Genomic DNA, 26,754 nt, shown 5'->3' with positions numbered 1-26,754 from the left:
AGATGGATTTAGCTGCAGCAGCCTATATTTATTTGCATTATGCAACTAAACGGAAACATAGGCTATGTTGGCAAACTCAGCTATATTCATGTAGAACTACACATGGTGGTTCAAATTTGCTGGCTGACATGAAGTTTCAGACAGTTAGTGGGCATTATAAACATTTTACTTGCTAAACCTGACCAAGGCGTTGTTTCCGTTTCCAACGCTTTGTGTTGATTTTTGTTTTCGAGTTCCGCGCCAGGGTATTATTGCTTAGGCAATCAAGTCGGAGGTTTAAATGTTTCAATATGGGTAGGTTTTTTTTACAGATAGGTCTTATGGCGACGATGGTATAGGAAAAGCCTAGGAGTGGGAAGGAAGTGGCCGTGGCCTTAATTAAGGTACAGCCCCAGCATTTGTCTGGTGTGAAAATGGGAAACCACAGAAAACTATCTTCAGGGCTGCCGAGAGTGGGGTTCGAACTCACTATCTTCCGGATGCAAGCTCACAGCTGCACGCCCTTACCGCACGGCTAACTCGCTCGGTAATATGGGTAGTGAAAGCATAGTAATTAATTATTAAACACGTTTTTCATCAAGTGAAAATAAACAAGTGATTGACTGTAGCCGACCCTGCTCAGCGATTTTCAGCCCTGACGACGGTTTTCTGTACTTTAGTTTTACAATATTATATTATTACAGTATATAAACCAACGGCCGTAGCCGTGTTGAAACACCGGGTTCCGTAAGATCTCAGAAGTTAAGCAACATTGGGCGTGGTCAGGAGGTGGATGGGTCGCCACGCGCTGTTGGTGGGGGTGGGGGTAAGGGAATGGAGGAGCGGAAAGGAACTGGCCACCCTACCACACGTAAACTCCGGCTCAGGAACACCTCTGCGGAGGTTCGGACCTGCCTTCGGGCAGAATAACCCTTACCTACCAGAACGGTGAAGTGACTGAACTGACCGAAATACACATTTCGTCTTTGAAAGAAAGTCGTAATTCTCTGCAGACTTTTCTTTTTCTTTTCCTCTCCATGCCTTTCTATTACATTCAGGAATGTGCAAACTTATATGTAATTCATAAATTTAATCTATTACAACGCCTGAACTTCTGGGGCAGGAAATACCACTGTCTTATGCGTGTTGTACACCATTACATTTTCCTGTCAGTTCAACATTTCACAAGAAATTTGTCAAATCTTGTCAAAGACTGTTCAACATTGCTGAAGGTTTGATAAGATTTGAATTGATTTGGCAAGGTTTGATAGCATTTAGTTTTAACATAAAGGAAAGGCAAACAGCTGTTGTAGTTGTTGGACTAGCAGCGGGGTACAGTCTTAAAACGAAGAGAAACGCGCAATAAATCACAATTTACATGGGCAAAATATTAATGTAGTTATCTTCAGCATAATTTTTGCAATGTATTTACTGCCATAACATCATTTGTAGAGGTTAAGTTATACTTCATAGCTATACTCGCATTAATTGAATAAAAATGACAGCAATGAAACGGAAATACGTATCTTATTACATGAAAACATATTAGAAATTCAATAATAATAATAATAATAATAATAATAATAATAATAATAATAATAATAATAATAATAATAATAATAATAATACTAATAATAATAGTACATGTCTTTCCTTCTTTCTTAATCCGTTTACCCTCCGGAGTTGGCTTTTCCCTCAGACTCAGCGAGAGATCTCACCTCATCAATTTGATAGGGCCTAAAGTTGCTAAGAAGGATACCACATTCAGAGAGGCTCTCTCGGTGCAAGAGAGACTGGCAGTGACAGTACGATTTCTAGCAACCGGTGATTCAAATACTAGTCTGCAGTATCTTTTCAAAATATCCAAACAGTCGATTAGTGTTATCGTACCGGAATGTGTCAAGCTCTGATTGAAGCACTAAACGAAAATATAAACGTAAGTAAGGGATAGTCTATGTTTCATACATCAAACATTATCTATTTTAATTGCTTATTCAACACAGAAACACTACTTTGTAAGTCTAATCAAGTCCTGAAAATCCATATCCACATCGTGGGAATTGGTTACTGTATTTCACTCAGTGGACAGACTGGATTTGGAGTGAGGAGAATTGGGTGTAGTAGTAGTATTCGGCGAGGATAAGGAAGCTGAAGGAGTGGGTATTAAAACGGTGTAACCTTGAAAATGTGATGGGTTCGGCAGCTGATGAACATTATGTTGTGCAGCATAATGGGGATATTGGGAATATGTAGAGTGAACCGGAGAATGGAGTGGATGGGAAAAGTGGTCATTCCTTAAAATTTTGTTGAAATGCCTGGGATGGCCAGTTAGCCACAACATTTCCTTAGCTCTGTATATTTCAATAAAATGCAGTGTGTTTTGCTCGGTCCACAACATTTTTACTGATCAAGCAGACAGAGGCGAATGTGTGTTACGCGCCGAGGTCCTGTGTACGTCCAAGCTTGCTGTAACTTCCGCGCGCGCAGCTCTTTGATGTGACGCGGGAAAACCGACAAGCAGTGGAACGCAGCGAACCTCGTTCCGTATCGTTCATGTTGCGGGCTAAGGTTGCGCGACGAGGTTACGCAGTACCGTCCAGACAGGAGCGCGACGCGGTTACGTTACGATGTTCTGTTACAAGTCTGGACGCGCCTTTAGGAAAATAAAGTCTGGTCAATACAGAACACACCAGTGTCATCCACAATCTAAAGCAGATGCTTCATTCATTATTTGAATTAAATAAATTCAAACCAAAACATGTTTCATGTAGCGTAGAATGGTTTGCTGAATCAGTCATTTCGTATTGTTTCACCTGAGAACTTCAATTCTTTGACTTTTCTTTTTATCAATCAATCAATCAATCAATCAATCAATCAATCAATCAATCAATCAATCAATCAATCAATCAATGAATCAATCAATCAATCAATCAATCAATCAATCAATCAATCAATCAATCAATCAATCAATCCTGATCTACATTTGGGGCAGTCTGCCCCATCTGTTGTTATCCCAGCCTTTTCTTAAATTATTTCAAAGAAATTGGAAGTTTATTGAACATCTCCCCTTCCTATAAATGAATATTTGCCCCATTCTGTCCTCTTGAATTCCAACTTTATCTTCATATTGTGATCTTTCCCACTTTTAAAGACACCACTCAAATTTATTCGTCCACAAATATCATTCCACGCCATCTCTCCGCTGACAGCTCGGAACATACCACTTAGTCCAGCAGCTCGTCTCCGTTCTCCCAGTTCTTCCCAGCCCAAATTTTGCAACATTTTTGTAACACTACTCTTTTGTCGGAAATCACCCAGAACAAATCGAGCTGCTTTTCTTTGGATTTTTTCCAGTTCTTGAATCAAGTAATCCTGGTGAGGGTCCCATACACTGGAACCATACTCTAGTTGGGGTCTTACCAGAGACTTATAACCCTCTCCTTTACATCCTTACTACAACCCTTAAACACCCTCATAACCATGTACAGAGATCTGTATCCTTTATTTACAATCCCATTTATGTGATTACTTCAATGAAGATCTTTCCTTATATTAACACCCAGATACTTACAATGATCCCCGAAAGGAACTTTCACCCCATCAACGCAGTAATTAAAACTGAGGAGGCTTTTCCTATTTGTGCAACTCACAACCTGACTTTTAACCCCGTTTATCATCACACCATTGCCTGCTGTCCATCTCACAACATTATTGAGGTCATTTTGCAGTTGCTCACAATCTTGTAACTTGTTACTCTATAGAGAATAACATCATCCGCAAAAAGCCTTACCTCTGATTCCACTCCTTTACAACCCCTAGACACCCTCATAACCATGTGCAGAGAGAGATCTGTATCCTTTATTTAGAGTCCCACTTATGGGATGAGTGAAATTTTGTGTTGCAATGTTCGCGCCTTGCATTTCGCTGACATGTAGTGATTCCTAGTCAGAAAAGACTGGAGAAAGTTTGCCTTTTTCTTTACCTTTATAGCAGCTGTGTTATGTATACATAAATGACTGCCAATACAAGTTGTTGTAGTAGTGAATACGTAAGAAGTGGCTCTCAGAGAGCAGCAGCAATGCGTGATCTCATCGTGTAAAGTAACTTCTATTTGTGTGAACTGTGCGAAGTAGTGACTACCATGGTCTTGAAACTACAAGAAGAAGCCCTGAAGGAACAGAAAGGGAAAACACACGGTGCTGGAGAATTTTAGTAGGTATGTGTTTTGAACTAGCAAACATTGACTAAAATTTTACTAAAATTCACTTTCCTGTCAGTTTTTTCTAACCTAAATGCCAGCTTGTAAAAATCCAAAATATTAACCAAAGTCAGTGAAGATTTTGCACCTCACGGCTGGTCCTCACTGTCGGCTGCCCTGAGAATGGTTTTCTGTGGTTTTCTATTCCCCTGCACTCAGGCGAATGCCGGGACAGCTCCAAGTACAGGCCACGGCCGCCAGCCCCACACCTTCTCCTGGTATCTCCTTCATCGTAACAAATCTTCCGGCCTGAGAGACGGCGTTACCGTCTAAGAGGCCTCCTCTCCCTTCAGGGGAGAATTGAAAACATTCTAGTAGCAGTAGCAGTGGCTCAGCTTGACCGGCGAGGAGGTCGGAGCAAGCGAACTAAGCGTCAGATGAAAACATTGCCCGACTAGCTCCAAGCTGCGTCTGGCGCCGATACTTTTAAAATAGTACAATAATTGTTACTTAGCTGGAGGGGCGCGTGCCTCTTTGCCCTTACTGGAGACTGTTCTTCCTGTTTCCCATGAAACTCAGGAAGAAGTGTACCGACAGCAGTCATCTCAGTACACTCAGTCTTATTGTTTTTAATGTTGAAAACGGACAAAGTAGGGATCCACAACTTACAAAAAACGTAAAATTAACCAATTTCCTGAGTTGTGCGGAAAGTTGAAGGGCTAAAGGGGCCCAGAAAATTTTCAAATTGTGAGACTTTGATAGCTCTATCAAGCTAAAACAAATTTCGAAAAGAACTTCTGGCCTAAAATGCAGTTTCGGAAAAGCCAAAATCGCTTGATTCTTTATTCGATTTCTTTTTGATTCAGATCTGAGCAAATTAACTAGTTCCTTGGTTCAATACCCTCAAGCGTCTTTTGATTGTTGAAAATTGTCCACACCGAATGTACATAGTTATAAGGGCATCAGTGAAATGAAATGAAATGGCTGGTTTTTTTGCTTAATGTCGCACCGACACAGTTATGTCTTATGGCGACGATGGGACAGGAAAGGTCTAGGAATTGGAAGCAAGCGGCCGTGGCCTTAGTTAAGGTACAGCCCCGGAATTTGCCTGGTGTGAAAATGGGAAACCACGGAAAACCATCTTTAGGGCTGCCGACAGTGGGTCTCGAACCCACTATCTCCCGATTACTGGATACTGGCCGCACTTAAGCGACTGAGCTATCGAGCTCGGTAAAATGAAATGGCATATGGCTTTTAGTGCCGGGAGTGTCCGAGGACAAGTTCGACTCGCCAGATGCAGGTCTTTTGAGTTGACTCCCATAGGTGACCTGCGCGTCGTAATGAGGATGAAATGATGATGAAGGCGACACATATACCCAGTCTGCGTGCCGGAGGAATTAACCAATTATGATTAAAATTCTCGACCCCTGCTCGGAATCGAACCCGGGACTCCTGTCACCAAAGGCCAGAACGCTAACCATTTAGCCATGGAGGCGGACAGGGCTTAAGTGAAACTCTGCATTGACTAACACTAGCACTCGTAGTGATGCTTAAGTGAAACAGTGCACTGACTCACATTAGCGTTCGTAGTGGTAGAAAAAAGCAATACCGGGCAGTTGGCCGTGCGGTTAGGGGCACGCATCTGTGAGCTCGCACCCGGGAGATAGTGGGTTCGAATCCCACTGTTGGCAGCCGTGAAGGTGGTTTTCCGTGGTTTCCCATTTTCACATCAGGCAAATGCTGGGGCTGTACCTTATTTAAGGCCACGGCCTCTTCCTTCCCATTTCTAGGTCTTTCCCGTCCCATCGTCGCCATAAGACCTAATCTAATCGACCAGATAACGATGATTAAGAAAATAATGGTAATTTTTAGGAATAAATAATGTATTCTCATACTTTTTAATATTTTAATTACCTAAAATTCGTAGCTCGTAGATCTGTGGATGTTTTAAACTCTTCAGTGATTATATGAAAGCATTTCCGTCTTTTCTATAACCAGGCATCATCCAGTAATGGGAAGGCATCCACAGAAAGACATTGTTGCTGTGGAGACGTGAGAATATGATAAATTAGCGCTCAGATATAGCCTACTTATGCAGAATTTCTGTATAATTTTCGACAAGAACATCAATTTCTCCTCGAGTTTAAACAAAAGAAGACCAGGTTATGAGAGTGTATGGTGCCATGGGCTCCTGTATCTGTGACAGTGAGCTGTAATGAGACTGCAATCACGCGCTAACGTCATTATTGCGACATGATTACATCCTGATGGCTTATTGAAACTTGTGCCTTGCCATCGCTTGGCTATTAACCTAGCCCATAACACACGCGGCTGCGTCTTAGATGAGTCCACGAATAAAAATATCCATTTCAGACAAGCATAATATCTTAATTGCCAGTCATTTTATTGGAATGTTGTGGTTAATGAACGTTGCGTATAATTTACCAGTATAAATGAAATGTACTAGTACGTAAGTCTCCGACGGTCACAATTAGTATGTAAAATGTAATTACATATTTGAAATAAATATGTTAATATGTCTTAGGAATAAAAGTTATGCTTCCCATGTTACATAAATGTCAATTGTATAGACTCATAATCTTTTCTTATGAACCATATTGAGTGCATTTGTAGATGGGAGTAGCATTTTGACTTATGGATCTGCGAACTCATCGGGAAGCTATAGTTCTCCCTAGGTAAACAATGGAGTGGAGAGATCCATCCCAAATTTACGTAAAGTTTGTCCCGGAGCTTTGTTTCCTACCTATGTACAGTTTGTCTTTGTTGCCTGTGACAGAGGTGAAATCAGCTCTAATGGAAGCCTACGTTATTTTGTCACCGTTTACAATGTTTAGAACCTGTTGGTTGTGATGTTAATTTTTCCTACTATTTTTAAAGAGGAATGGAATTCTCATTTGAAGGCGAAGAATTGCCAGTTAAATACTGCACAATATTTTAATGTTCAAAACATTTCTTAGGAGAAAAGTAGGCGTTCCCATACCACGAAACATGCAAAATTAAGCAATTTCCTCAACTGTGCCAAAAGTGAATGAAATAAAGGGCCCAGAAAGGTTTCAAGTTGTGAGTCTTGGATAACTCTATTAAACTAGAGAAACAAATTTCGAAATATCACTTCCGGCCTAAATGCAGTTCCGGAAAAACAGCCTAAACTGGCTTGTTTCTTTACTCGTTTTCTTTTTGTTTTAAATCCCAGCCAAATTAACTTATTTACATAATTCTTTCTGTAATGTGTTCGTTGGTTCAATACCCTCAGGCGTTTCTTGATTTTTGAAAAATGTCCACACCGAATGTAGTTATAAGGGCTTAAGTGAAACTCTGCATTGACTCACATTAACGCTCGTAGTGGTGCTTAAGTGAAACAATACATTGACTCACATTAGCACTCGTAGTGGTGCTTAAGTGAAACAATGCATTGACTCACATTAGCGCTCGTAGTGGTGCTTAAGTGAAACAATACATTGACTCACATTAGCACTCGTAGTAGTGCTTAAGTGAAACAATACATTGACTCACATTAGCACTCGTAGTAGTGCTTAAGTGAAACAACAATACCGGGCGAGTTGGCCGTGTGCGTAGAGGCGGGCGGCTGTGAGCTTGCATCCGGGAGATAGTAGGTTCGAATCCCACTATCGGCAGTCCTGAAGATGGTTTTCCGTGGTTTCCCATTTTCACACCAGGCAAATGCTGGGGCTGTACCTTAATTAAGGCCACGGCCGCTTCCTTCCAACTCCTAGGCCTTTCCTATCCCATCGTCGCCATAAGACCTATCTGTGTCGGTGCGACGTAAAGCCCCTAGCAAAAAAAAAAGTGAAACCACAGATTGACTCACATTAGCGCTCGTAGTGGTGCTTAAGTGAAACAATAGATTGACTCACATTAGCACTCGTAGTGGTGCTTAAGTGAAACAATGCATTGACTCACATTAGCACTCGTAGTGGTGCTTAAGTGAAACAATGCATTGACTCACATTAGCACTCGTAGTGGTAGAAAAAGGCAAAATGCTAATCTAATCAACCGGATAACGATAATTAAGAAAAGGATTGTAAATTTTAGGTATAAGTAAAGAATATATTCTCATATTTTATTATATTTTATTTACTTAAACTATTTTCAACGTTGAGTTGTTTGACTGAAGGACCTGTGGATTTTTAAAAAAAATAGGTTTTGTGAAATCTCGAAGCAATTTTCACCTAGTTCTCCATTGCTGAGCTTTAGAAGCCATTCACTATGGCACGGATCAGTAGCAGTGACAATATTTTTGGTTTAAACATCTTAATTTTTTACCATTGAATAGAGTGATCTAAAATGTCAGGAACAATGGAGATTTGAAATCCTTCTGTCAATGACATTTGAAGTCGTTAGAAGTGCTTCAAAACTTCTGCAGCTAATTTGTCTGTCATTTTCAGTTCCCCGCCCTTTGCATGTACATTTCTGATTTCTTTCTTGTTGCAACGTCTTTCAGCAGCTCAGTAAACTCAAATAATAATATGGAATTCTTGTATTTACTTTCAGTGCCGTAATTTGATCAGTAACAGACAATATGGCGGCCGCGCGTATCCGCTGGCAACCTGTAAGGGGGTTTCCCACTTCTCCTCCAGGTAATGCCTAACATCAACAATGTGGTAATAATACCTTTATTTACTGTACATGATGCGTTGTATCTAACAATAAAGTCAATAAAAATACCGTGGAATCAAATAAGCGTTTCAATCTAATTATGTGAAAAAATCATTGTATCGAATGCTATTTTGTTCAGTGAATTGGTTTAACACATATTAAGTGAAATTTTACACTTGCAGTAGAACTGCGCTTTCGTGTATTGGGAAATAATTTCAGTTATGACTGATTTCGGAACATAAACTTCCCGTTTATAATTTTGAATTAGGAAGTAAACCGTTTTTATAGCGCCCTGTAAAAATTTAATGTATGAACTTAATATGATTTGAAACGATGCTCCTCATATGCGGTTCAATCAGATTACAAGCATGGAAATAATGACTGCCGGTCATTATTATGCCCTATTTCAGATTAGAATTTTTAACACGATACACAGACTTTGCAAAGAGTATCGTTTATTTATAGAAAAAGTACGTATTATTATTATTATTATTATTATTATTATTATTATTATTATTATTATTATTATTATTATTAAAAAAATGAAAGCGCCCATTCTAATACACAAAGCGTATCAAAAATTAATTTTTCCCTTTACGAAAAGCTAACTATCATGGACATGTCTTTCAAAAAATGAAACTCAAATACTGCTAACGAACGGTTTATTTGCATCATTTCACAGAGCATCTTTAGGAACCAAGGCTTATGGTAACGACTAATGTGACGCCACTGACGGTACACTTTCTTTTCCAACACACTCTATTTATACAAATCCACAGCCGCAGCATCTTTGGCGACCAAGGCCTACGGTAACGACTAATCTGACGTCACACATTTTATCACGTTATTTTTATAAACTGCTTTATGGAGCTGTTTCCACGAAATGCAGTCAGTTGCTCATCAACACACAGGAACTCTCCGGGCTTGAAACACTTTTGACAGTTCCTCACAAACATGATCCGTGCAGTCTTGTCTTCCGTTCTTCCCTACTGTTTATGCACCTCGTAACCTGCTGTTGGTGCAGTTGGCCGGGAAGCGCATGTTCCATGTTACGGCATAATATAATCCGCTGGAAAACTTCTTGAACGAGATAGATGTTACATGTACGTTAAAAAACGAAACCGTGATGCCAGTGTTCTCATGGACGACTATTGACTGCCATCCATTTCCTTTGAAACGTCTAATATAACGGAGGTATCTGGAGAAATTAACCTTAAACTTCAGAGATATCTTTAGCAATTGTTTTTGAGGATTAAATAAAATACGAAGTCGTTCGGGATATCTGGGGACGATGCTCGAAAAGCCATGTCTCCACCAACGATCATGCTCAATTGCTCTAGCTGTAGCCTGACAACGTAATGTCCATTGCAGCAGAGCTAGTATGTCTATCTTATCCCACTCCTCCTGACAGGCTTTCGAGGGTCCATTGATAGTGCGTGGACGTCTATTTCCTAAGGCCCTTTTTAGGAGTCCAAATACACAGAAGTCCATAGGTGACCCATCGCGTGCCCACTCCGGAATGTCAGTATAAGGAATTGCACGGATTCGAGTTTCCATCTCCATTTTCTCTAAGAACAGATGAGTGGAACAAGAGGTGCGGCTGGAGGCTTTATCTTGATATACTAACACCTCATTTTTCGCCCTTCCGTACAGTGTTGGGATATCTGTGTTCTAAATGGGTGTTAAAAGCTCTTGCTGAGAGTATGTAGAGTTCACCTGCATATTATTAGCGACACGGGGAATGGTTAACTTGCCATTCTAGCGGTGATCATGAAACCCTAAGGAAACTTTCTTGGCATTCTTTATACAATGTTTGATAAATCGAGTAAATCGATCAGGGTTTGTTACAGACACTTAGGTACACATATGTTTCATCTAAAGTCACCACATTTTTCCATCTGTCCCCTGCCAGTTAGCTCTCATACAGCTTTCTTGCGTTAGTGCAACGTTCCGAAATGTGACGACGCAACAGCTTGTGAACTCGGCGCTCATGCCGCTTTTCTATTTGCAGGTCCTTGTGGATTAGGGTGTTACTATTGAAAAAGTCATCCCCAACTTACGTGTGATCGTCCTTTGGGAGCAGGGTTACCACCTGAGACAAGGACCTTCACTTTCCTCACCACTTCTGGTGCACGGCTGGTGGCTGATCGTCGATTTGCCTGATTTTTTCCCCTCATCGAATTAAGCCCAGTCGGTTATCAGGAAATCAGACTTCTTGCACATTCCTTGGATGGCAGAATAGCTATAATTAGCATCGGAAAGGGCTGTTATGTAGCCTTCTCAGTAAGGGTCAGACCGCTTTGGCAATCGTTGCAGCTAATGTCAGGGAACTGTATACACACGTTCTCAGCATTGACGTGACTCATCACTCCCCGTTTTGACGTGCTCGAGATGATAACAGCGCCGCCAGCGGCCTTCAGACTCGTCACCAGAGATCCCCAACGGCCTTGTCCAGGGTACTCAAAGGACATTTTTAAACTTACACAGTACTAAGAAAATTGTACCCCTCGATGACAATATTCAACCGCAGGAGTACCGGAGTGTCAATCAATCAATCAATCAATCAATCAATCAATCAATCAATCAATCAATCAATCAATCAATCAATCAATCAATCAATCAATCAATCAATCAATCAATCAATCAATCAATCAATCAATCAATCAATCAGTCAATCAATCAAACAATCAATCAATCAATCAATCAATCAATCAATCAATCAATCAATCAATCAATCAATCAAATCACTACTGATCTGCATTTAGGGCAGTCCACCAGGTGACGGATTCCCTATCTGTTTTTTCCTAGCCTTTTCTTAAATGATTTCAATGACATTGGAAATTATTGAGCATCTCTCTTGGTAAGTTATTCCAATCCATAACTCCCCTTCCTATAAATGAATATTTGTCCCAATTTGTCCTCTTGTATTCAAACTTTATCTTCATATTGTTATCTTTCCTACTTTTAAAGACGCCACTCAAACTTATTCGTCTACTGTCATTCCACACCATTTCTCCGCTGACAGCTCGGAACATACTACTCAGACGAGCAGCTCGTCTCCTTTCTCACAAGTCTTCCCAGCCCAAACATTGCAACATTTTTGTAACGATACTCTTTTGTCGGAAATCACCCAGAACAAATCGAGCTGCTTTTCTTTGGATTTTTTTTCCAGTTCTTGAATCAAGTAATCCTGGTGAGGGTCCCATACACTGGAACCATACTCTAGTTGGGGTCTTACCAGAGACTTATAAGCCCTCTCCTCTACATCCTTACTACAATCCCTAAACACCCACATAACCATGTGCAGAGATCTGTATCCTTTATTTACAATCCCATTTATGTGATTACCCCAATGAAGATCTTTCCTTATATTACCACCCAGATACTTACAATGATCTCCAAAAGGAACTTTCACCCCATCAACGCAGTAATTAAAATTGAGAGGACCTTTCCTATTTGTGAAACTCACAACCTGACTTTTAACCCCGTTTATCAATATACCGTTGCCTGCTGTCCATCTCACAACATTATCGAGGTCACGTTGCAGTTGCTCACAATCTTGTAACTTATTTATTACTCTATTGAGAATAACGCCATCCGCAAAAAGCCTTACCTCTGATTCCACTTCTTTACTCATATCATTTTTATATGTAAATAAGAAAACATAAAGGTCCGATAATACTGCCTTGAGGAATTCCCCTCTTAATACAGGGTCAGATAAAGCTTCACGTACTCTCATTCTCTGTGATCTATTTTCTAGAAATATAGCCACCCATTCAGTCACTCTTTTGTCTAGTCCAATTGCACTCATTGCCAGTAGTCAAATGCTTTAGACAGGTCAATCGCGATATAGTCCATTTGACCTCCAGAATCCAAAATATCTGTTAATACTAATCAGAAGGGCGGTATCGAGAAAACATAAATAACGAAGGACCATAAGAACGTGAAAATGAAAGACTCCCTACACCTCGCAAACATAAAACCGGCGGGTCCGGGAAAGAACGGGAACTCGCCAAGGGAGGTCACACAGGAAAGATAAAGACCAGGAACAATGCCAGACTGAGCTAGAGACCAATTTTCCCAAGGTCCCTTTTTTGTCGCTCTTACGAAAAGGTGTATTCTACTGGCCAGATCCAGAGGAGAAAGACGAAGAAGAGAAGAATGAATGGTTATCTTTTTCCATGTTCTTTAAAAACAGTAATCACCACGTTGATAGCCTGATGATCCACCATCTACAACGGCCGTAGTTTTCTATCCTGGGTGTTTCCACACGCGTACGTTCATAAAACAATGAGCACTGAAGTGTGTTTATTGAATGAACTCAATTATATTCATATTACGTTCGTTATTGCGTGGTTTTCATAAAGACTGGTTCGTTTGTTAATTATTATTGACTGTGTATCGCTGTGAAAGTGACATTTCAACATGTAATGTCATCAATAGCTTTTAACGTGTGATCTTGGAGCGGTTGGTACTCGCCTATCGTCACCATCAACTTGTAGTCTAAAGTTACAACTACCCCTAGATAGATACCGTGGATCTAATGGTCTGAAACTCAAAAATCTGCTACTTCGTAACATGTTACTCAGTCTACATTTCTAGAGAATATCACTCGGAGAATTGCAAAACGTCAATCATATGCAATGACTAAATGGGGCTTGTCCGACTCGTTGGCTGAATGATCAGTGTACTGGCCCTTGGTTCAGAGGGTCCCGGGTTCGATTCCCGGCCGGGTCGGGGATTTTAACCTTAATTGGTTAATTCCAGTGGCTCGAGGGCTGGGGGTTTGTATGGCGTATTCAACATTAGGAATCATCCTAGGCAGGGCCCTCATCTTCAAAGACATGCAGGTCGCCTAATAGGCCGTCTACGAGAAAAAGACCCGCACCAGGCCTCTCCGGAGGCCATACGCCATTTTTATTATTATTACTAAGATGGGGTTTCCACAAGGCACTATTATTGGACCATTATTATTTGTAACAAACGTTAAAGATTGTCCTAATAAAATAATAGTAAATCAAAACAAAATCATAAAGGCAAACCCCTTTAAATATTTAGGTCAATATATAAAGATAAACAAAACCGCAAAAAACAGCTCACAGGTAAGAGCAAAGTTGATGAACGCAAGCATTCCAGGTCAATAGAAATGTATACAAAAAACAAAAGACAAAAAATCCATTGTCATGAGACAGCAAAATTAAACAGTACAATACAGTGCGAGGCCTGACACTCTCTCTGGAACCAAAACACTAAAGGCTTGGTTTCTCAGAACTGACGCATGCGAGGTGCGAGGCCGACTTTGCGTACTTTCGTCCCAATGACGCTGCGAGGCTCGTGGTTTCCCAGGCTGCGAAGCGGATCAGTTGCCGAGCACATGTCTCGCAGCCTGTGCGCTAATGTTGGAAGAGGAAGCGGATTATGTGTCAGTACTGGAGGGTTTTCTTCACCCCTATAGCAGTATCAATGGAAACTGTTGATGATCTTGTGATGTCAGCCTGTATCGTCCACAACCTTCTCCGCAATGAGCGAATTCCTTGCCCAAATGAACACTTTATTGTCAATTTGGAATTAACAGAAGAAAATATGATTCCTCTGGCAGCTGACAACGGAGGTAATTCTACACATGATGCTTTCATGATAAGAGACAGCTTCAAGAAATATTTTTGTAGCAGGGAGAGAGAATCGGTATGACAAAGAATATGCTAACAGGGTGGAGTGAAAGTTTTTTTTCTAACGGACAAACATGTATTTGTTTACCTATAGTTTACTTTTTCTGTGACCCAATTAGCATAATAACAGAATGAACACCGTTATTAAAATAAAACACGTGATTTTATGAAATGAACAATACTGAAGTCAAATTTTGTAAAATGATATATATTGGCATATTTGATATTAAAGTACCGGTAATGGATTTATTGGTTGATATATCATTTCTAAATCTGTTAATTATTTAATCCTTTGAAACTGAACTCATTATATTTGTTATAAGTAACATCAATAATAATAATAATAATAATAATAATAATAATAATAATAATAATAATAATAATAATAATAATAGACACCCTACCACCAATCCACAGAGGCAGCTACCACATCAATGTAAAAGTAAAGAATCCCAAGAACGGAGGTTCCAAATGACAGTAAATTAACATTAATCGTCTGGTACCTCCGTTTTTTGGAGTTTCTATTTTTACGAACTCTTTCCTTCTCAAGATCTTCGTATAATACATAAAACTAGCAACATTTATTAGCTGTTCTATCCAACTTCAGTGATATCATTTTCCATAAGTTGTCTTTCACAACGTTGTTTTTGTAGCTCTTGTGTTGTAAGTTATACAACACTGGGTGCATTCGAACTTCTTCAATCAGTTCCTCGTCCACTTCGTCCGTAAAGATTACCGTGTTGCTTAAAACAGTAAAAACAAGAACAGAAACAATGTCGCCTCGCACTGCTGTCGCCTCGCACAAATCTGGCCGGACGAATCAGTGCGCGGTGACGCTGCGAGGTCTCACTGCGAGGTTGCACACACTGCGCACCGCGCAGCTTGAGAAACCACTTGCATAAGTTCGTGTAGTCCGGATTTGTGCGAGGCGGGCCTCGCACCTCGCACCTCGCATGCGTCGGTTCTGAGAAACCAAGCCTTAAAACTAATGCGAAGAGGTGAAGTAAGCAGCATCGTGAACATAGAAGGAAGACTGGTTAGCAGTATAAAGGCCACGATTTAATAAGGAAATTTACTTACACGTGGAGAACATACCACACACATTGTGCAAAAGAAGATTACAGATTTTCAGACATTTGAACAGAATGAATAATGGCAGACTGACAAAACAATTTTTTAATAAAAACATAAAGCACATACAAAGAGCATGGATTACACAGACATTAACTGAGCTCAAAGAAATAAATATTGACGTTAATGATAGACATAGTAGGAAGTTATTTAAGGACATAATTGAAAAAGTCATGAACAGGGATCGACAAGAAATAAAAAGAAAGGAGCCGCATAAGTTAGAACAGTTCCGGAAACAACATAATGTGGTAATCACATTACCTTTTTGTCTACTATTTAGGTGGTGGTGGTGGTGATTATTGTTTTAAGAGGGAATACAACTGGGCAACCAACCTTTATTAATATTAGTCAGGTATTTGAGAGGGTAGATCACGGGAGACTATTGGAAAAAATGAGGGCAAAATTGGACTAGACAAAATAGTGACTGAATGGGTGGCTATATTTATAGAATAGATCCAAGAGAATTAGTGCAGGCGAAGCTTTATCTGATCCTGTAATAATTAAGAGGGGAATTCCTCAAGGCAGTATTATTGGACCTTTATGTTTCAATGCTGTGTGTAAAGATGCGAAATCATAGATAAGGCAATTTGCAGATGATGTTATACCATATAGAATAGTAAATAAGTTACAAGATTGTGAGCAACTGCATAATGACCTCGACAATGTTGTGAGATGGACAGCAGGCAATGATAAAAGGGGTGCAATGTCAGGTTGTGAGTTTCACAAGTAGGAAAAGTCCTCTCAGTTTTAATTACTGCGTTAATGGGGTGACAGTTCATTATGAGGATCACTGTAACTACCTAGGTGTTAACGTAAGGAAAGATCTTCATTGGGGTAATCACATAAATAGGATTGTAAATAAAGGGTACAGATGTCTGCACATGGTTATGAGGGTGTTTAGGGGTTGTAGTAAGGATGTAAAGGAGAGGGCATATAAGTCTCTGGCAAGACCCCAACTAGAGTATGGTTCCAGTGTATGGGACCCTCACCAGGATTACTTGATTTGAGAACTGGAAAAAAAATCCAAAGAAAAGCAGCTCGTTTTGTTCTGGGTGATTTCCGACAAAAGAGTAGCCTTGCAAAAAGTTTGCAAAGTTTGGGCTGGGAAGAGTTGGGAGAAAGGAGACGAGCTGCTCGGCTAAGCGGTATGTTCCGAGCTGTCAGCGGAGAGATAGCGTGGAGTGACATTAGTAGACCAATAAGTTTGAATGGTGTCTTTAATATGAAGATAAAGTTGGAATTCAAGGTTACAATTTAGGGCAAATATTCTTTTATAGGAAGGGGAGTTAGGGATTGGAATAACTCATCAAGGGAAATGTTCAGTAAATTTCCAAATTCTTTGAAATAATTTAAGAAAAGGCTAGGAAAACAACAAATAGGGTATCTGCCACCTGGCCGACTGCCCTAAATGCAGATCAGTAGTGACCGATTGAGGCGTAAAGAAGCTGAGAGGGAAACGGCCATGGCTTTTAAAAGGAACTGTCCAAGCATTCGGCTTAGTGAGGAGAATGGAAAACCGTTCTTGCGCTCACCCTGCCGCCTCCCGAGTTCATATCTCTCTTTCTAGCCAAACCTGGTCGGTAGATGTGACAGCTTGTTAGCCGCAGTTTGTTTATTAAGATGCAGCTCTCATAGCTCGGTACTCACCCCCGCCGTTCTTGTAGCACAGGTAGGGGAAGCGCCAAACATTGGCCAGGTCCACAGCAAAGCCGATCACCGACAACAGGAAGTCCACCTTCTTGCCCCATGTCTCGCGCTCTTCGCCATCCGCCATGCCGCGGGGCGTCGGTGTACGCGTCTTGGCAGCATCTGGCGCCATCTCGGCTCTAGGGGCTGCGCGCCTCGCTCCTGAAAACAGATTATTATCATTATTATTATTATTATTATTATTATTATTATTATTATTATTATTATTATTATTATTATTATTATTATTATTATTATTATTATTATTATCTCAGGAATTCTCAAGGAACATCCAAGGAAAGGATAAAGCAAAAGGCCTCCCGGAGGCTACACATTTTCTCAATGTCGGAGAAATATATGACACTTTCTTAGAAGAACTGAAACCAGTTCATCGAGAAGATTCAGTGACTTCAGATAGCCAGTTCTCAGCGATAAAGCAACTGACGAAAGTTTCGTTAAAGGTTAGTGACGAATACTGTTTTAAGACTAAGTACAACTGGGCAACCATCCTCTGTTAACACTGATGGTGGTGGTGATTATTGTTTTAAGAGTAAGTACAACTGGGCAACCATCCTCTATTCACACTGATGGTGGTGGTGATTATTGTTTTAAGAGGACGCACAACTGGACAACCATCCTCTATTCACACTAATGGTGGTGGTGATTATTGTTTTAAGACTAAGTACAACTGGACAACCATCCTCTATTCACACTGATGGTGGTGGTGATTATTGTTTTAAGAGGAAGCACAACTGGACAACCGTCCTCTATTAGTAAGGACGTTTTATTGCTCTCTCAACTGCACGATTCAAACTTAGACAGCAATTACGCCTCCAGTGCCCTGTTTCATAAAACTATCTAATAATATAGGAACTGAAAAAAGAATTAATAGTCAACCAAATACCGTTTCATAAAGATGTGGCTAATAAAATGTCTTCACTCATAATATTAGTTCATTGGCCAGCTAATAGAAATGTCAGTTAGAATCGGTTTGTTGCCTATGTTCTTGTACTGTCTTTATAATGTATATTACGAAGGCAGTGGTTCTTGGTTTGTGTTTGTTCCTAGCAGTAGTTAAGATGAAGTACAACTTCGATGATCGATAGGCTCATTCGAATTTTCGTTGTTGTGATTTTGATACATATATGAGAATGGGTAAAAGAAGTGAAAATAATGTGAAAGAAAAAGTTTATTTGATTTAAGTGCTTGAGTTTGAATAAATTATTCGCAGCCTATTGCACGTCCTATGACCCTCCTTATTCTTTTTACTTTTTGTTTTTTGTCCTCTTAAAAATCTCTGTTGAAATGGAATAGCAAAATCTTGGTTTAAGCCAAGATTTTCAAGGACAGTTGAAGTGTCCGAGCAGAACTGCACCATCTTATTGTTCAAGTCATCCTGGCATAGCTCACAACTACCAGGCTAATTCACATAAACATGGTGGACTTCTACATTTGACGCACATATGAGCATTACGTTCATGGAATATTTCCCATATCGATCAACAAATTCTGGTTCATACGCACTTGGTGCATCATTTTTGAGCGTTCCAGCAAGTAGTCCACAAACCGTCCAAGTTCCGTGACTTCACCAAAGTCAGCCGACCAACATGCAACATCCTGAAGAAGGATGTCGCAATTCTGCAGAACGTCGCTTTTGATATCAGAAACACGATGATACCGTGCAACACTACCTAACCAGTGGAGTGCTTCATTCCTCGCAGTGGGCATTATAAGATATTACCAATCCTGTCAAGCAAGTACTCAGAAGTTCTGTAATCTAATCTAAATCTCTCATTGTAATCATATGTTTGTTACAGGCTAAAATACATTCAACGGTGAATACCTACATTTGCTCCTCATCACTATTTGAATCAGAGTTCATAATTTCACTGATCTTCACGATTTTATGCCAAATATTACAATACCACTCACTTTGGTTTCACTAGAAATATGGCTTATGAGTAACTTTTATTAGTCATGTTGTCTATGAAACGATTTACTAAAATTATTAGGAACATCTAGTAATAATTTTGACTGATAAATGGGTCCGTAGAGCTCGTTATAAATCGGTCAGGTAACAGCCCGGGTACTTTTAAAATGTCTACTTTCAAGAATTTTATTTTCCCTCAATTATGTGTCAAGTGATTTTTTGTAGATTTTTTATTGTGATGTTGATTGATAATTTGCAAACTGTTTTGTAGTTTTAGAGTTATTGTTGTGCGATTAATTAAACGTTACCTATTTATTGCAGCCCATATATTCTGGGAAGAATTTGATCCCTGTATTTACCTGTCGCCCTATAGATATGATGTTGACGATTCTAACTGGCAATCAGACTGTCACTACTCAGGCTAGGGATTCAACACTGACCTCCATCATTTTAGACATTTCCTTTTCCAATCTTTCTGACCACGCCCCATGCACATGGAGGCTGAACTTGGACTTAAAAACGCCATTCAGAGTAAATCTCAGCGACCCCGAAAAGTATCGATTCGAAAATAATATCGGTCGTGTTTATGATTTTTATTTTACATGTCATCCCCCCCCCCCAATTCCCAGCCATAGGGGTAGTAGGAGTGTCTTACCGGCACAGTGTTTTGCTCCAGAAAGTAAATCATTTGTGTATCAGGTTTGGTTGATAGCTGTGCTGGAACATACATATATAGGCTACATAATTTCTGTCATTTTGGACAATTTATTTTTCACCCATTCCCATCCCCCACGGCGAAGGTGGCATCTGGGGTATCACTATTCATCTCAACGACCCCGAAAACCTAGGGATGCTAGGTTTATCGTCCTCCGACAGCGTTTCTCATGTCACATGTGTACCAGAAATCTTTACGTAAATATATTGCTTCTTAATTATGTGCAACCCGGAATGTATTGCGGGCTGCAATTACGTATTGGAGTGATTTGATTTTAGGATTACTCAAAGTTGGCTGAACTTAGAGCCCTATCAAGGTCTCATGATTCGCCAATGGGTGATTCTAGGGAGAAAAACAAAACAAAAATGAAGCAAATGGTCCAATAGAACGGACTTGTCAAAACTGCTTTGTAAATATATAGATTATTAGCTAATAGATCTATGAAACGTAATACTAATAATATTGGTGAAGAATGTTTTATGAACCAGGGTCCAGGTCTGTGTGAAATGACGTCATATGAGACTATTAATGAGTGAGCCTCATGTAACGCGGCGAGGAGTTGTTGGGAACGACTTCTATCAGCAACGCACAAGATATGTTCTTCCTGATGCTAAATCTATGTGGGGGATGTTGGTATATGATCGTGTGTACTGACACAATCTCGAACACACAGCCCCTGAACCAGACGCTGCGATAAAATTCCCGGCCCAGCCAGAAACCGAACACCGGATACTATGAACTGAAGTCACCACTGGCGCTGAGCACTGCGACGGTGCTACGATCATGCTATGTGAACGTGGACGTCTCCCATCCAGTTCATCATGGTTCTCAATACGATTTACAGCCGTATTCATTTACCGAAAGCAAATATGAAATATTTTCATTAACCATATTGCATGGCGGGACGTGAATTACTGCTCAACAGAGAATCAGAAATGCATTACATCTGATTGATTGCGTCATAACTCAAGCTATTAGTCAGACCACATTACAGTTTATTCTCTGGTAAAGTTAATGGACTTGTCAGCATGAAACAGTGATACATTGCAGGTCCGGACTGACACTGTTCTATCTTCCCACTTTGCTCCACTCCCAAACTGTGATGCACGGTGGCGTATGCTGGGATCCAGACGTGGGCTACCTTTAGACTGAGGTTACGCCTTTTCGATAGTTGGTCCAGTGGACGTTACGTCTTAAGTGTTTGAGCTGCAGCCAATAGCGAACGGAGTAGCCTGCTGTGTTGTCAAGGCTGTTTCACTGTCAATACTCAACACCTGATCAGTGGAGATGGTAGCCTAAGGTTTAGCAAATTAAAGTCCAGCTTTGTGGATTAATGGATAGAATGCTTGCCTTTGGTCCGATGGCTCCGGTTCAGTTCTCAGAATCAAACCCCTCGTAGTCTTAATTCCCCTCGCTTGGGGACTGGGTATTTATGACGTCTTCGCCATTCATTTCATCCTTATTAGGTCACTACCCAGCCTATACAGATGCCATACACCATTATTCTTCCTCTTCTATTATTATTAAATTAAAAGTTTGAATTGTACAACATTACCAGCGGCCGGGTCCATCGATCACTGGTTTATTAGCTTCCTCTTAGTGTCCGACCCATGATATCTGGTTCTATTCAAACCAACAGAACACTAACCTGAAAGATTGCATTTTAGCAGATCTACATATATATATATATATATATTATATATAACTATATTACCCGTATAACAGCAGCCCTGCAGTGTCTTCCTACAAGGATGTAGAAGTAAACGGGAGTGAAATACCATCACTCTGTTATCTAAATAATTAAGTCAGAAGCATGAGGTGAGGAAGTATATACGATAAGTAACGCATTGTTGTTTGTTAGCAGTGGCGGCCTCTTATCTAGATACTATCTTCTATAGTCCAATTGAAATGACAGGATGCAGGAAGTTATTAGATTAGGCTAATATTACACCAACATTTGGAACGCAATGTGCACCACCAGGCAGGATTCCTTCCAGCCAGCCGGGTAGGATGTTTTAGAATGATGTGCCTGACAGAGCGAAGCCTAGTGCACCTATCTCTCCGGTCTCCGCACCTATTGGGCATTCAGCAGCAAGCCGCGCGAGGTGGATCGAGGTGAGAGGGACGCAGCGCTTGGACTTCAATATCAGTCTCCGATGTCTTGCTTTCAGAAATACGTGCGACGTTCTTTGGCATCGCTTTCAAGTTTCGTAAATGGAACAATATGTCAGATGCTTATATTATAATGTGCTTTAGACTTCCATCATTCTCATTTGAGGCTTGGGCTTCGCCGATAGCCTTGGCAGCCCTCAGTATACGCCACTGGTGATGCATAAGGCAGAAGTAACACACCTACGATTAGTGTGACCTGATTGTTCACACAGATAGATGGGAACTAGCATAAACCTTCATTGTATACTATGCTCGAAAATTAATTAAGGACCTCCACAATCCTCCATTTGCAAGAAGCTCCGTGACGTCGTCGAGTTTTAAACCTCTCAACTCCTTCTCTTAACCTCCATGAGCAAATCCATTAGCTTCATAAGAACCCACTTGTGAACGGTTTACAGTAAAGACGTAAACGCCAAGTTTGAAGTGAACACGCGGAATGCACCGCCCCTGGCTTTACTTGCTAGAGGCACAACGGATCCACGTGCTCTTGCAGTCAGAAAAAGAATCCATTCATCTAAACAAGATAACGCAAACTCATTGGACGCGCGGGACCTCGAGGGATTGAAAGAGCGGCTTCTTATCTGGATACTATATTCTACAGTCCAATTACAATAACAAGATGCAGGAAGCTATCGGATTAATATTACACCAACATTTGGAATGCATCGTACACCAAGAGGCAGGATTCCTTCCAGCCAGCCGGGTAGGATGTGCCTGCATTTGTGACAGTCTCGATATGTCTCTTCTCTCTGTAGAACATCTCATGTTTCTCCTCTCTTCCCTTATTTGATCTAACCACCTTTTTTCTTCTCGGGGTGTCCAATGGGTCTTCGTCCCGGAACAATCTTCTCAAAATACTTCCTTGGAGTTCGAGTTGCCTGCAACCGCTTGGCGTGTCATAGCCACTTCAACCTTGCAACACTCAGGTTGATCTGTAGGTCCCTTCGTATCTGATCATTCTGCCCTGATCAGCTGATCATGGGAACTTTATTTCAACAGATTGCAGTTGACTTACTTCTCTTCTGTGTGTGACGCAACTCTCCAGACTATAAGGTACGTCATGATGGGCAGGAGATAAGTCTTAAAAATAGGGTCTGTTTAGCCCTTCGAGTAAGTTCCTTCTCTCATACCGTGTTCCGTACTTGATGAGAGAAGTCGGATCCTTTTTGCACCCTGCCCAGAATTTCATTCTTGCCACTAAACTGTTCATTCCCAGCATCTACCATAGTTTTTCTGTATCTCTCGGGCCTGATTCCTTGCAAACATGGAAGCTCCACAGGATGGCCATATTTATTCCAATCTCCACTGCCCCGAGAAATTAAGACAAGCGGCTTGTGGGGCACATTGGGTTGTAAGAACATCGTCTTCAACGATCACAGCGCAGATGCCTGTGACTTAGGGATTCTTTGGAAAAAGACAATTGAAGTGTAATCCAAAGACGTGGCTAACAGAGGCCAGTGCAATGTATACACAACTGTAAATACTTGGAGAACGAGCAGTAATAAATTTACGTTTTCCAACTGCGTCAATATATGGGTTCCCGTCATCAGTAATGAAATTAGGTATTAAAAAACACATACGCTCTTCGGAAGGTGATGTGCTACAGTACTAGAAACTCTTCCCCTTTAAGTACTTCGCCTGTCAAATCGCCTGAAAAAAGTTCAGCCGTCATAAAGAGCAGAATTGCACAGACAAATATCGCCTATTACTAGAAAAGGGCGACACTTACATCAAGGAATCTAAATGTGAAGACTAATAACAGATTTATTAAGTGCTATGTCTACTGTAGAGTGTGGCTGAGAAACGTGGACTATTGCTGCATATACAGTAATCACAACTACTATTAGTGCTAATAGAGGATGATTGCCCAGTTGTATTTCGTATTAAAACAATAATCAACACCATTAGTGTTAATAGAGGATGGTTGTCCAGTTGTACTTCCTTTTAGAAGAATCATCAGCACCATTAATGTTAATAGAGGATGGTTGTCCAGTTGTACTTCCTCTTAAAGCAATAATCACCATCGCTATTAGTGTTAATAGAGGATGGTCGTCCACTTGTACTTCATTTCAAAAGAATCATCGCCGCCATTAGTGTTAATAGAGGATGGTTGTACAGCTGTACTTCCTATTAAAATAATAATCACCATCACCATTAGTGATAATAGAGGATGGTTGTCCAGTTCTACTTCCTCTTAAAACAATAATCACCACTACTATTAGTGTTAATAGAGGATGGTTGTCCAGTTGTACTTCTTCTTAAAACAATAATCACCATCACCATTAGTGTTAACAGAGGATGGTTGTACAGTTCCACTTCCTCTTAAAACAATAATCACCATCACCATTAACGTTATAGAGGATGGTTGTCCAGTTGTACTTCTTCTTAAAACAATAATCACCATCACCATTAGTGTTAATAGAGGATGGTTGTCCAGTTCTACTTCCTCTTAAAACAATAATCACCATCACCATTAGTGTTAATAGAGGATGGTTGTACAGTTGTACTTCCTCTTAAAACAATAATCACCATCACTATTAGTGTTAATAGAGGATGGTTGTACAGTTGTACTTCTTCTTAAAACAATAATCACCACCATTAGTGTTAATAGAGGATGGTTGTCCAGTTGTACTTCTTCTTAAAACAATAATCACCATCACCATTAGTGTTAATAGAGGATGGTTGTACAGTTATACTTCCTCTTAAAACAATAATCACCATCACTATTAGTGTTAATAGAGGATGGTTGTACAGTTGTACTTCTTCTTAAAACAATAATCACCATCACCATTAGTGTTAATAGAGGATGGTTGTACAGTTGTACTTCTTCTTAAAACAATAATCACCATCACCATTAGTGTTAATAGAGGATGGTTGTACAGTTGTACTTCTTCTTAAAACAATAATCACCATCACCATTAGTGTTAATAGAGGATGGTTGTACAGTTGTACTTCCTCTTAAAACAATAATCACCATCACTATTAGTGTTAATAGAGGATGGTTGTCCAGTTGTACTTCTTCTTAAAACAATAATCACCATCACCATTAGTGTTAATAGAGGATGGTTGTCCAGTTCTACTTCCTCTTAAAACAATAATCACCACTACTATTAGTGTTAATAGAGGATGGTTGTCCAGTTCTACTTCCTCTTAAAACAATAATCACCACTACTATTAGTGTTAATAGAGGATGGTTGTCCAGTTGTACTTCCTCTTAAAACAATAATCACCACCATTAGTGTTAATAGAGGATGGTTGTACAGTTCTACTTCCTCTTAAAACAATAATCACCACCATTAGTGTTAATAGAGGATGGTTGTACAGCTGTACTTCCTATTAAAATAATAATCACCATCACTATTAGTGTTAATAGAGGATGGTTGTCCAGTTGTACTTCCTCTTAAAACAATAATCACCACCATTAGTGTTAATAGAGGATGGTTGTACAGTTCTACTTCCTCTTAAAACAATAATCACCACCATTAGTGTTAATAGAGGATGGTTGTACAGTTGTACTTCCTCTTAAAACAATAATCACCACCATTAGTGTTAATAGAGGATGGTTGTACAGTTGTACTTCCTCTTAAAACAATAATCACCACCATTAGTGTTAATAGAGGATGGTTGTCCAGTTGTACTTCCTCTTAAAACAATAATCACCATCACTATTAGTGTTAATAGAGGATGGTTGTCCAGTTGTACTTCCTCTTAAAACAATAATCACCACCATTAGTGTTAATAGAGGATGGTTGTCCAGTTGTACTTCCTCTTAAAACAATAATCACCACTACTATTAGTGTTAATAGAGGATGGTTGTCCAGTTCTACTTCCTCTTAAAACAATAATCACCACCATTAGTGTTAATAGAGGATGGTTGTCCAGTTCTACTTCCTCTTAAAACAATAATCACCACCATTAGTGTTAATAGAGGATGGTTGTACAGTTGTACTTCTTCTTAAAACAATAATCACCATCACCATTAGTGTTAATAGAGGATGGTTGTACAGTTGTACTTCCTCTTAAAACAATAATCACCATCACTATTAGTGTTAATAGAGGATGGTTGTACAGTTGTACTTCTTCTTAAAACAATAATCACCATCATTAGTGTTAATAGAGGATGGTTGTCCAGTTGTACTTCTTCTTAAAACAATAATCACCATCACCATTAGTGTTAATAGAGGATGGTTGTACAGTTGTACTTCCTCTTAAAACAATAATCACCACCACCATTAACGTTATAGAGGATTATTGTACAGTTGTACTTCCTCTTAAAACAATAATCACCACCACCATTAACGTTATAGAGGATTATTGTACAGTTGTACTTCCTCTTAAAACAATAATCACCACCACCATTAACGTTATAGAGGATTATTGTACAGTTGTACTTCCTCTTAAAACAATAATCACCACCACCATTAACGTTATAGAGGATTATTGTACAGTTGTACTTCCTCTTAAAACAATAATCACCACCACCATTAACGTTATAGAGGATTATTGTACAGTTGTACTTCCTCTTAAAACAATAATCACCACCACCATTAACGTTATAGAGGATTATTGTACAGTTGTACTTCCTCTTAAAACAATAATCACCACCACCATTAACGTTATAGAGGATTATTGTACA

The 26,754-nt window shown here is 39.9% G+C and overlaps 1 protein-coding gene across 2 annotated transcripts in view; it reads right to left on the bottom strand.

Annotated features, from left to right (window-relative positions):
* Positions 1 to 25,415, bottom strand: part of DAT (Sodium-dependent dopamine transporter) — a 258,731-nt gene extending 233,316 nt beyond the window's left edge. The window contains exons 1-2 of one of the 2 annotated variants that reach the window (XM_068229420.1): positions 25,352 to 25,415; positions 17,263 to 17,373 (exon numbers count right to left, since the gene is read on the bottom strand). In XM_068229420.1, the coding sequence (XP_068085521.1) occupies positions 17,263 to 17,373; positions 25,352 to 25,415 (175 nt within the window). Of the gene's footprint in view, positions 1 to 17,262; positions 17,435 to 25,351 lie in introns of those variants that run through there. The other variant, XM_067154453.2, reaches the window with a different exon arrangement.
* Positions 25,416 to 26,754: the final 1,339 nt, after the last annotated feature.

Source organism: Anabrus simplex, chromosome 10 (assembly GCF_040414725.1).
Source record: "Anabrus simplex isolate iqAnaSimp1 chromosome 10, ASM4041472v1, whole genome shotgun sequence".
Lineage (NCBI taxonomy): Eukaryota > Metazoa > Arthropoda > Insecta > Orthoptera > Tettigoniidae > Anabrus > Anabrus simplex.
Note: the sequence above shows the minus strand (reverse complement) of the source record. Positions and strands in the feature narration are given on the sequence as shown.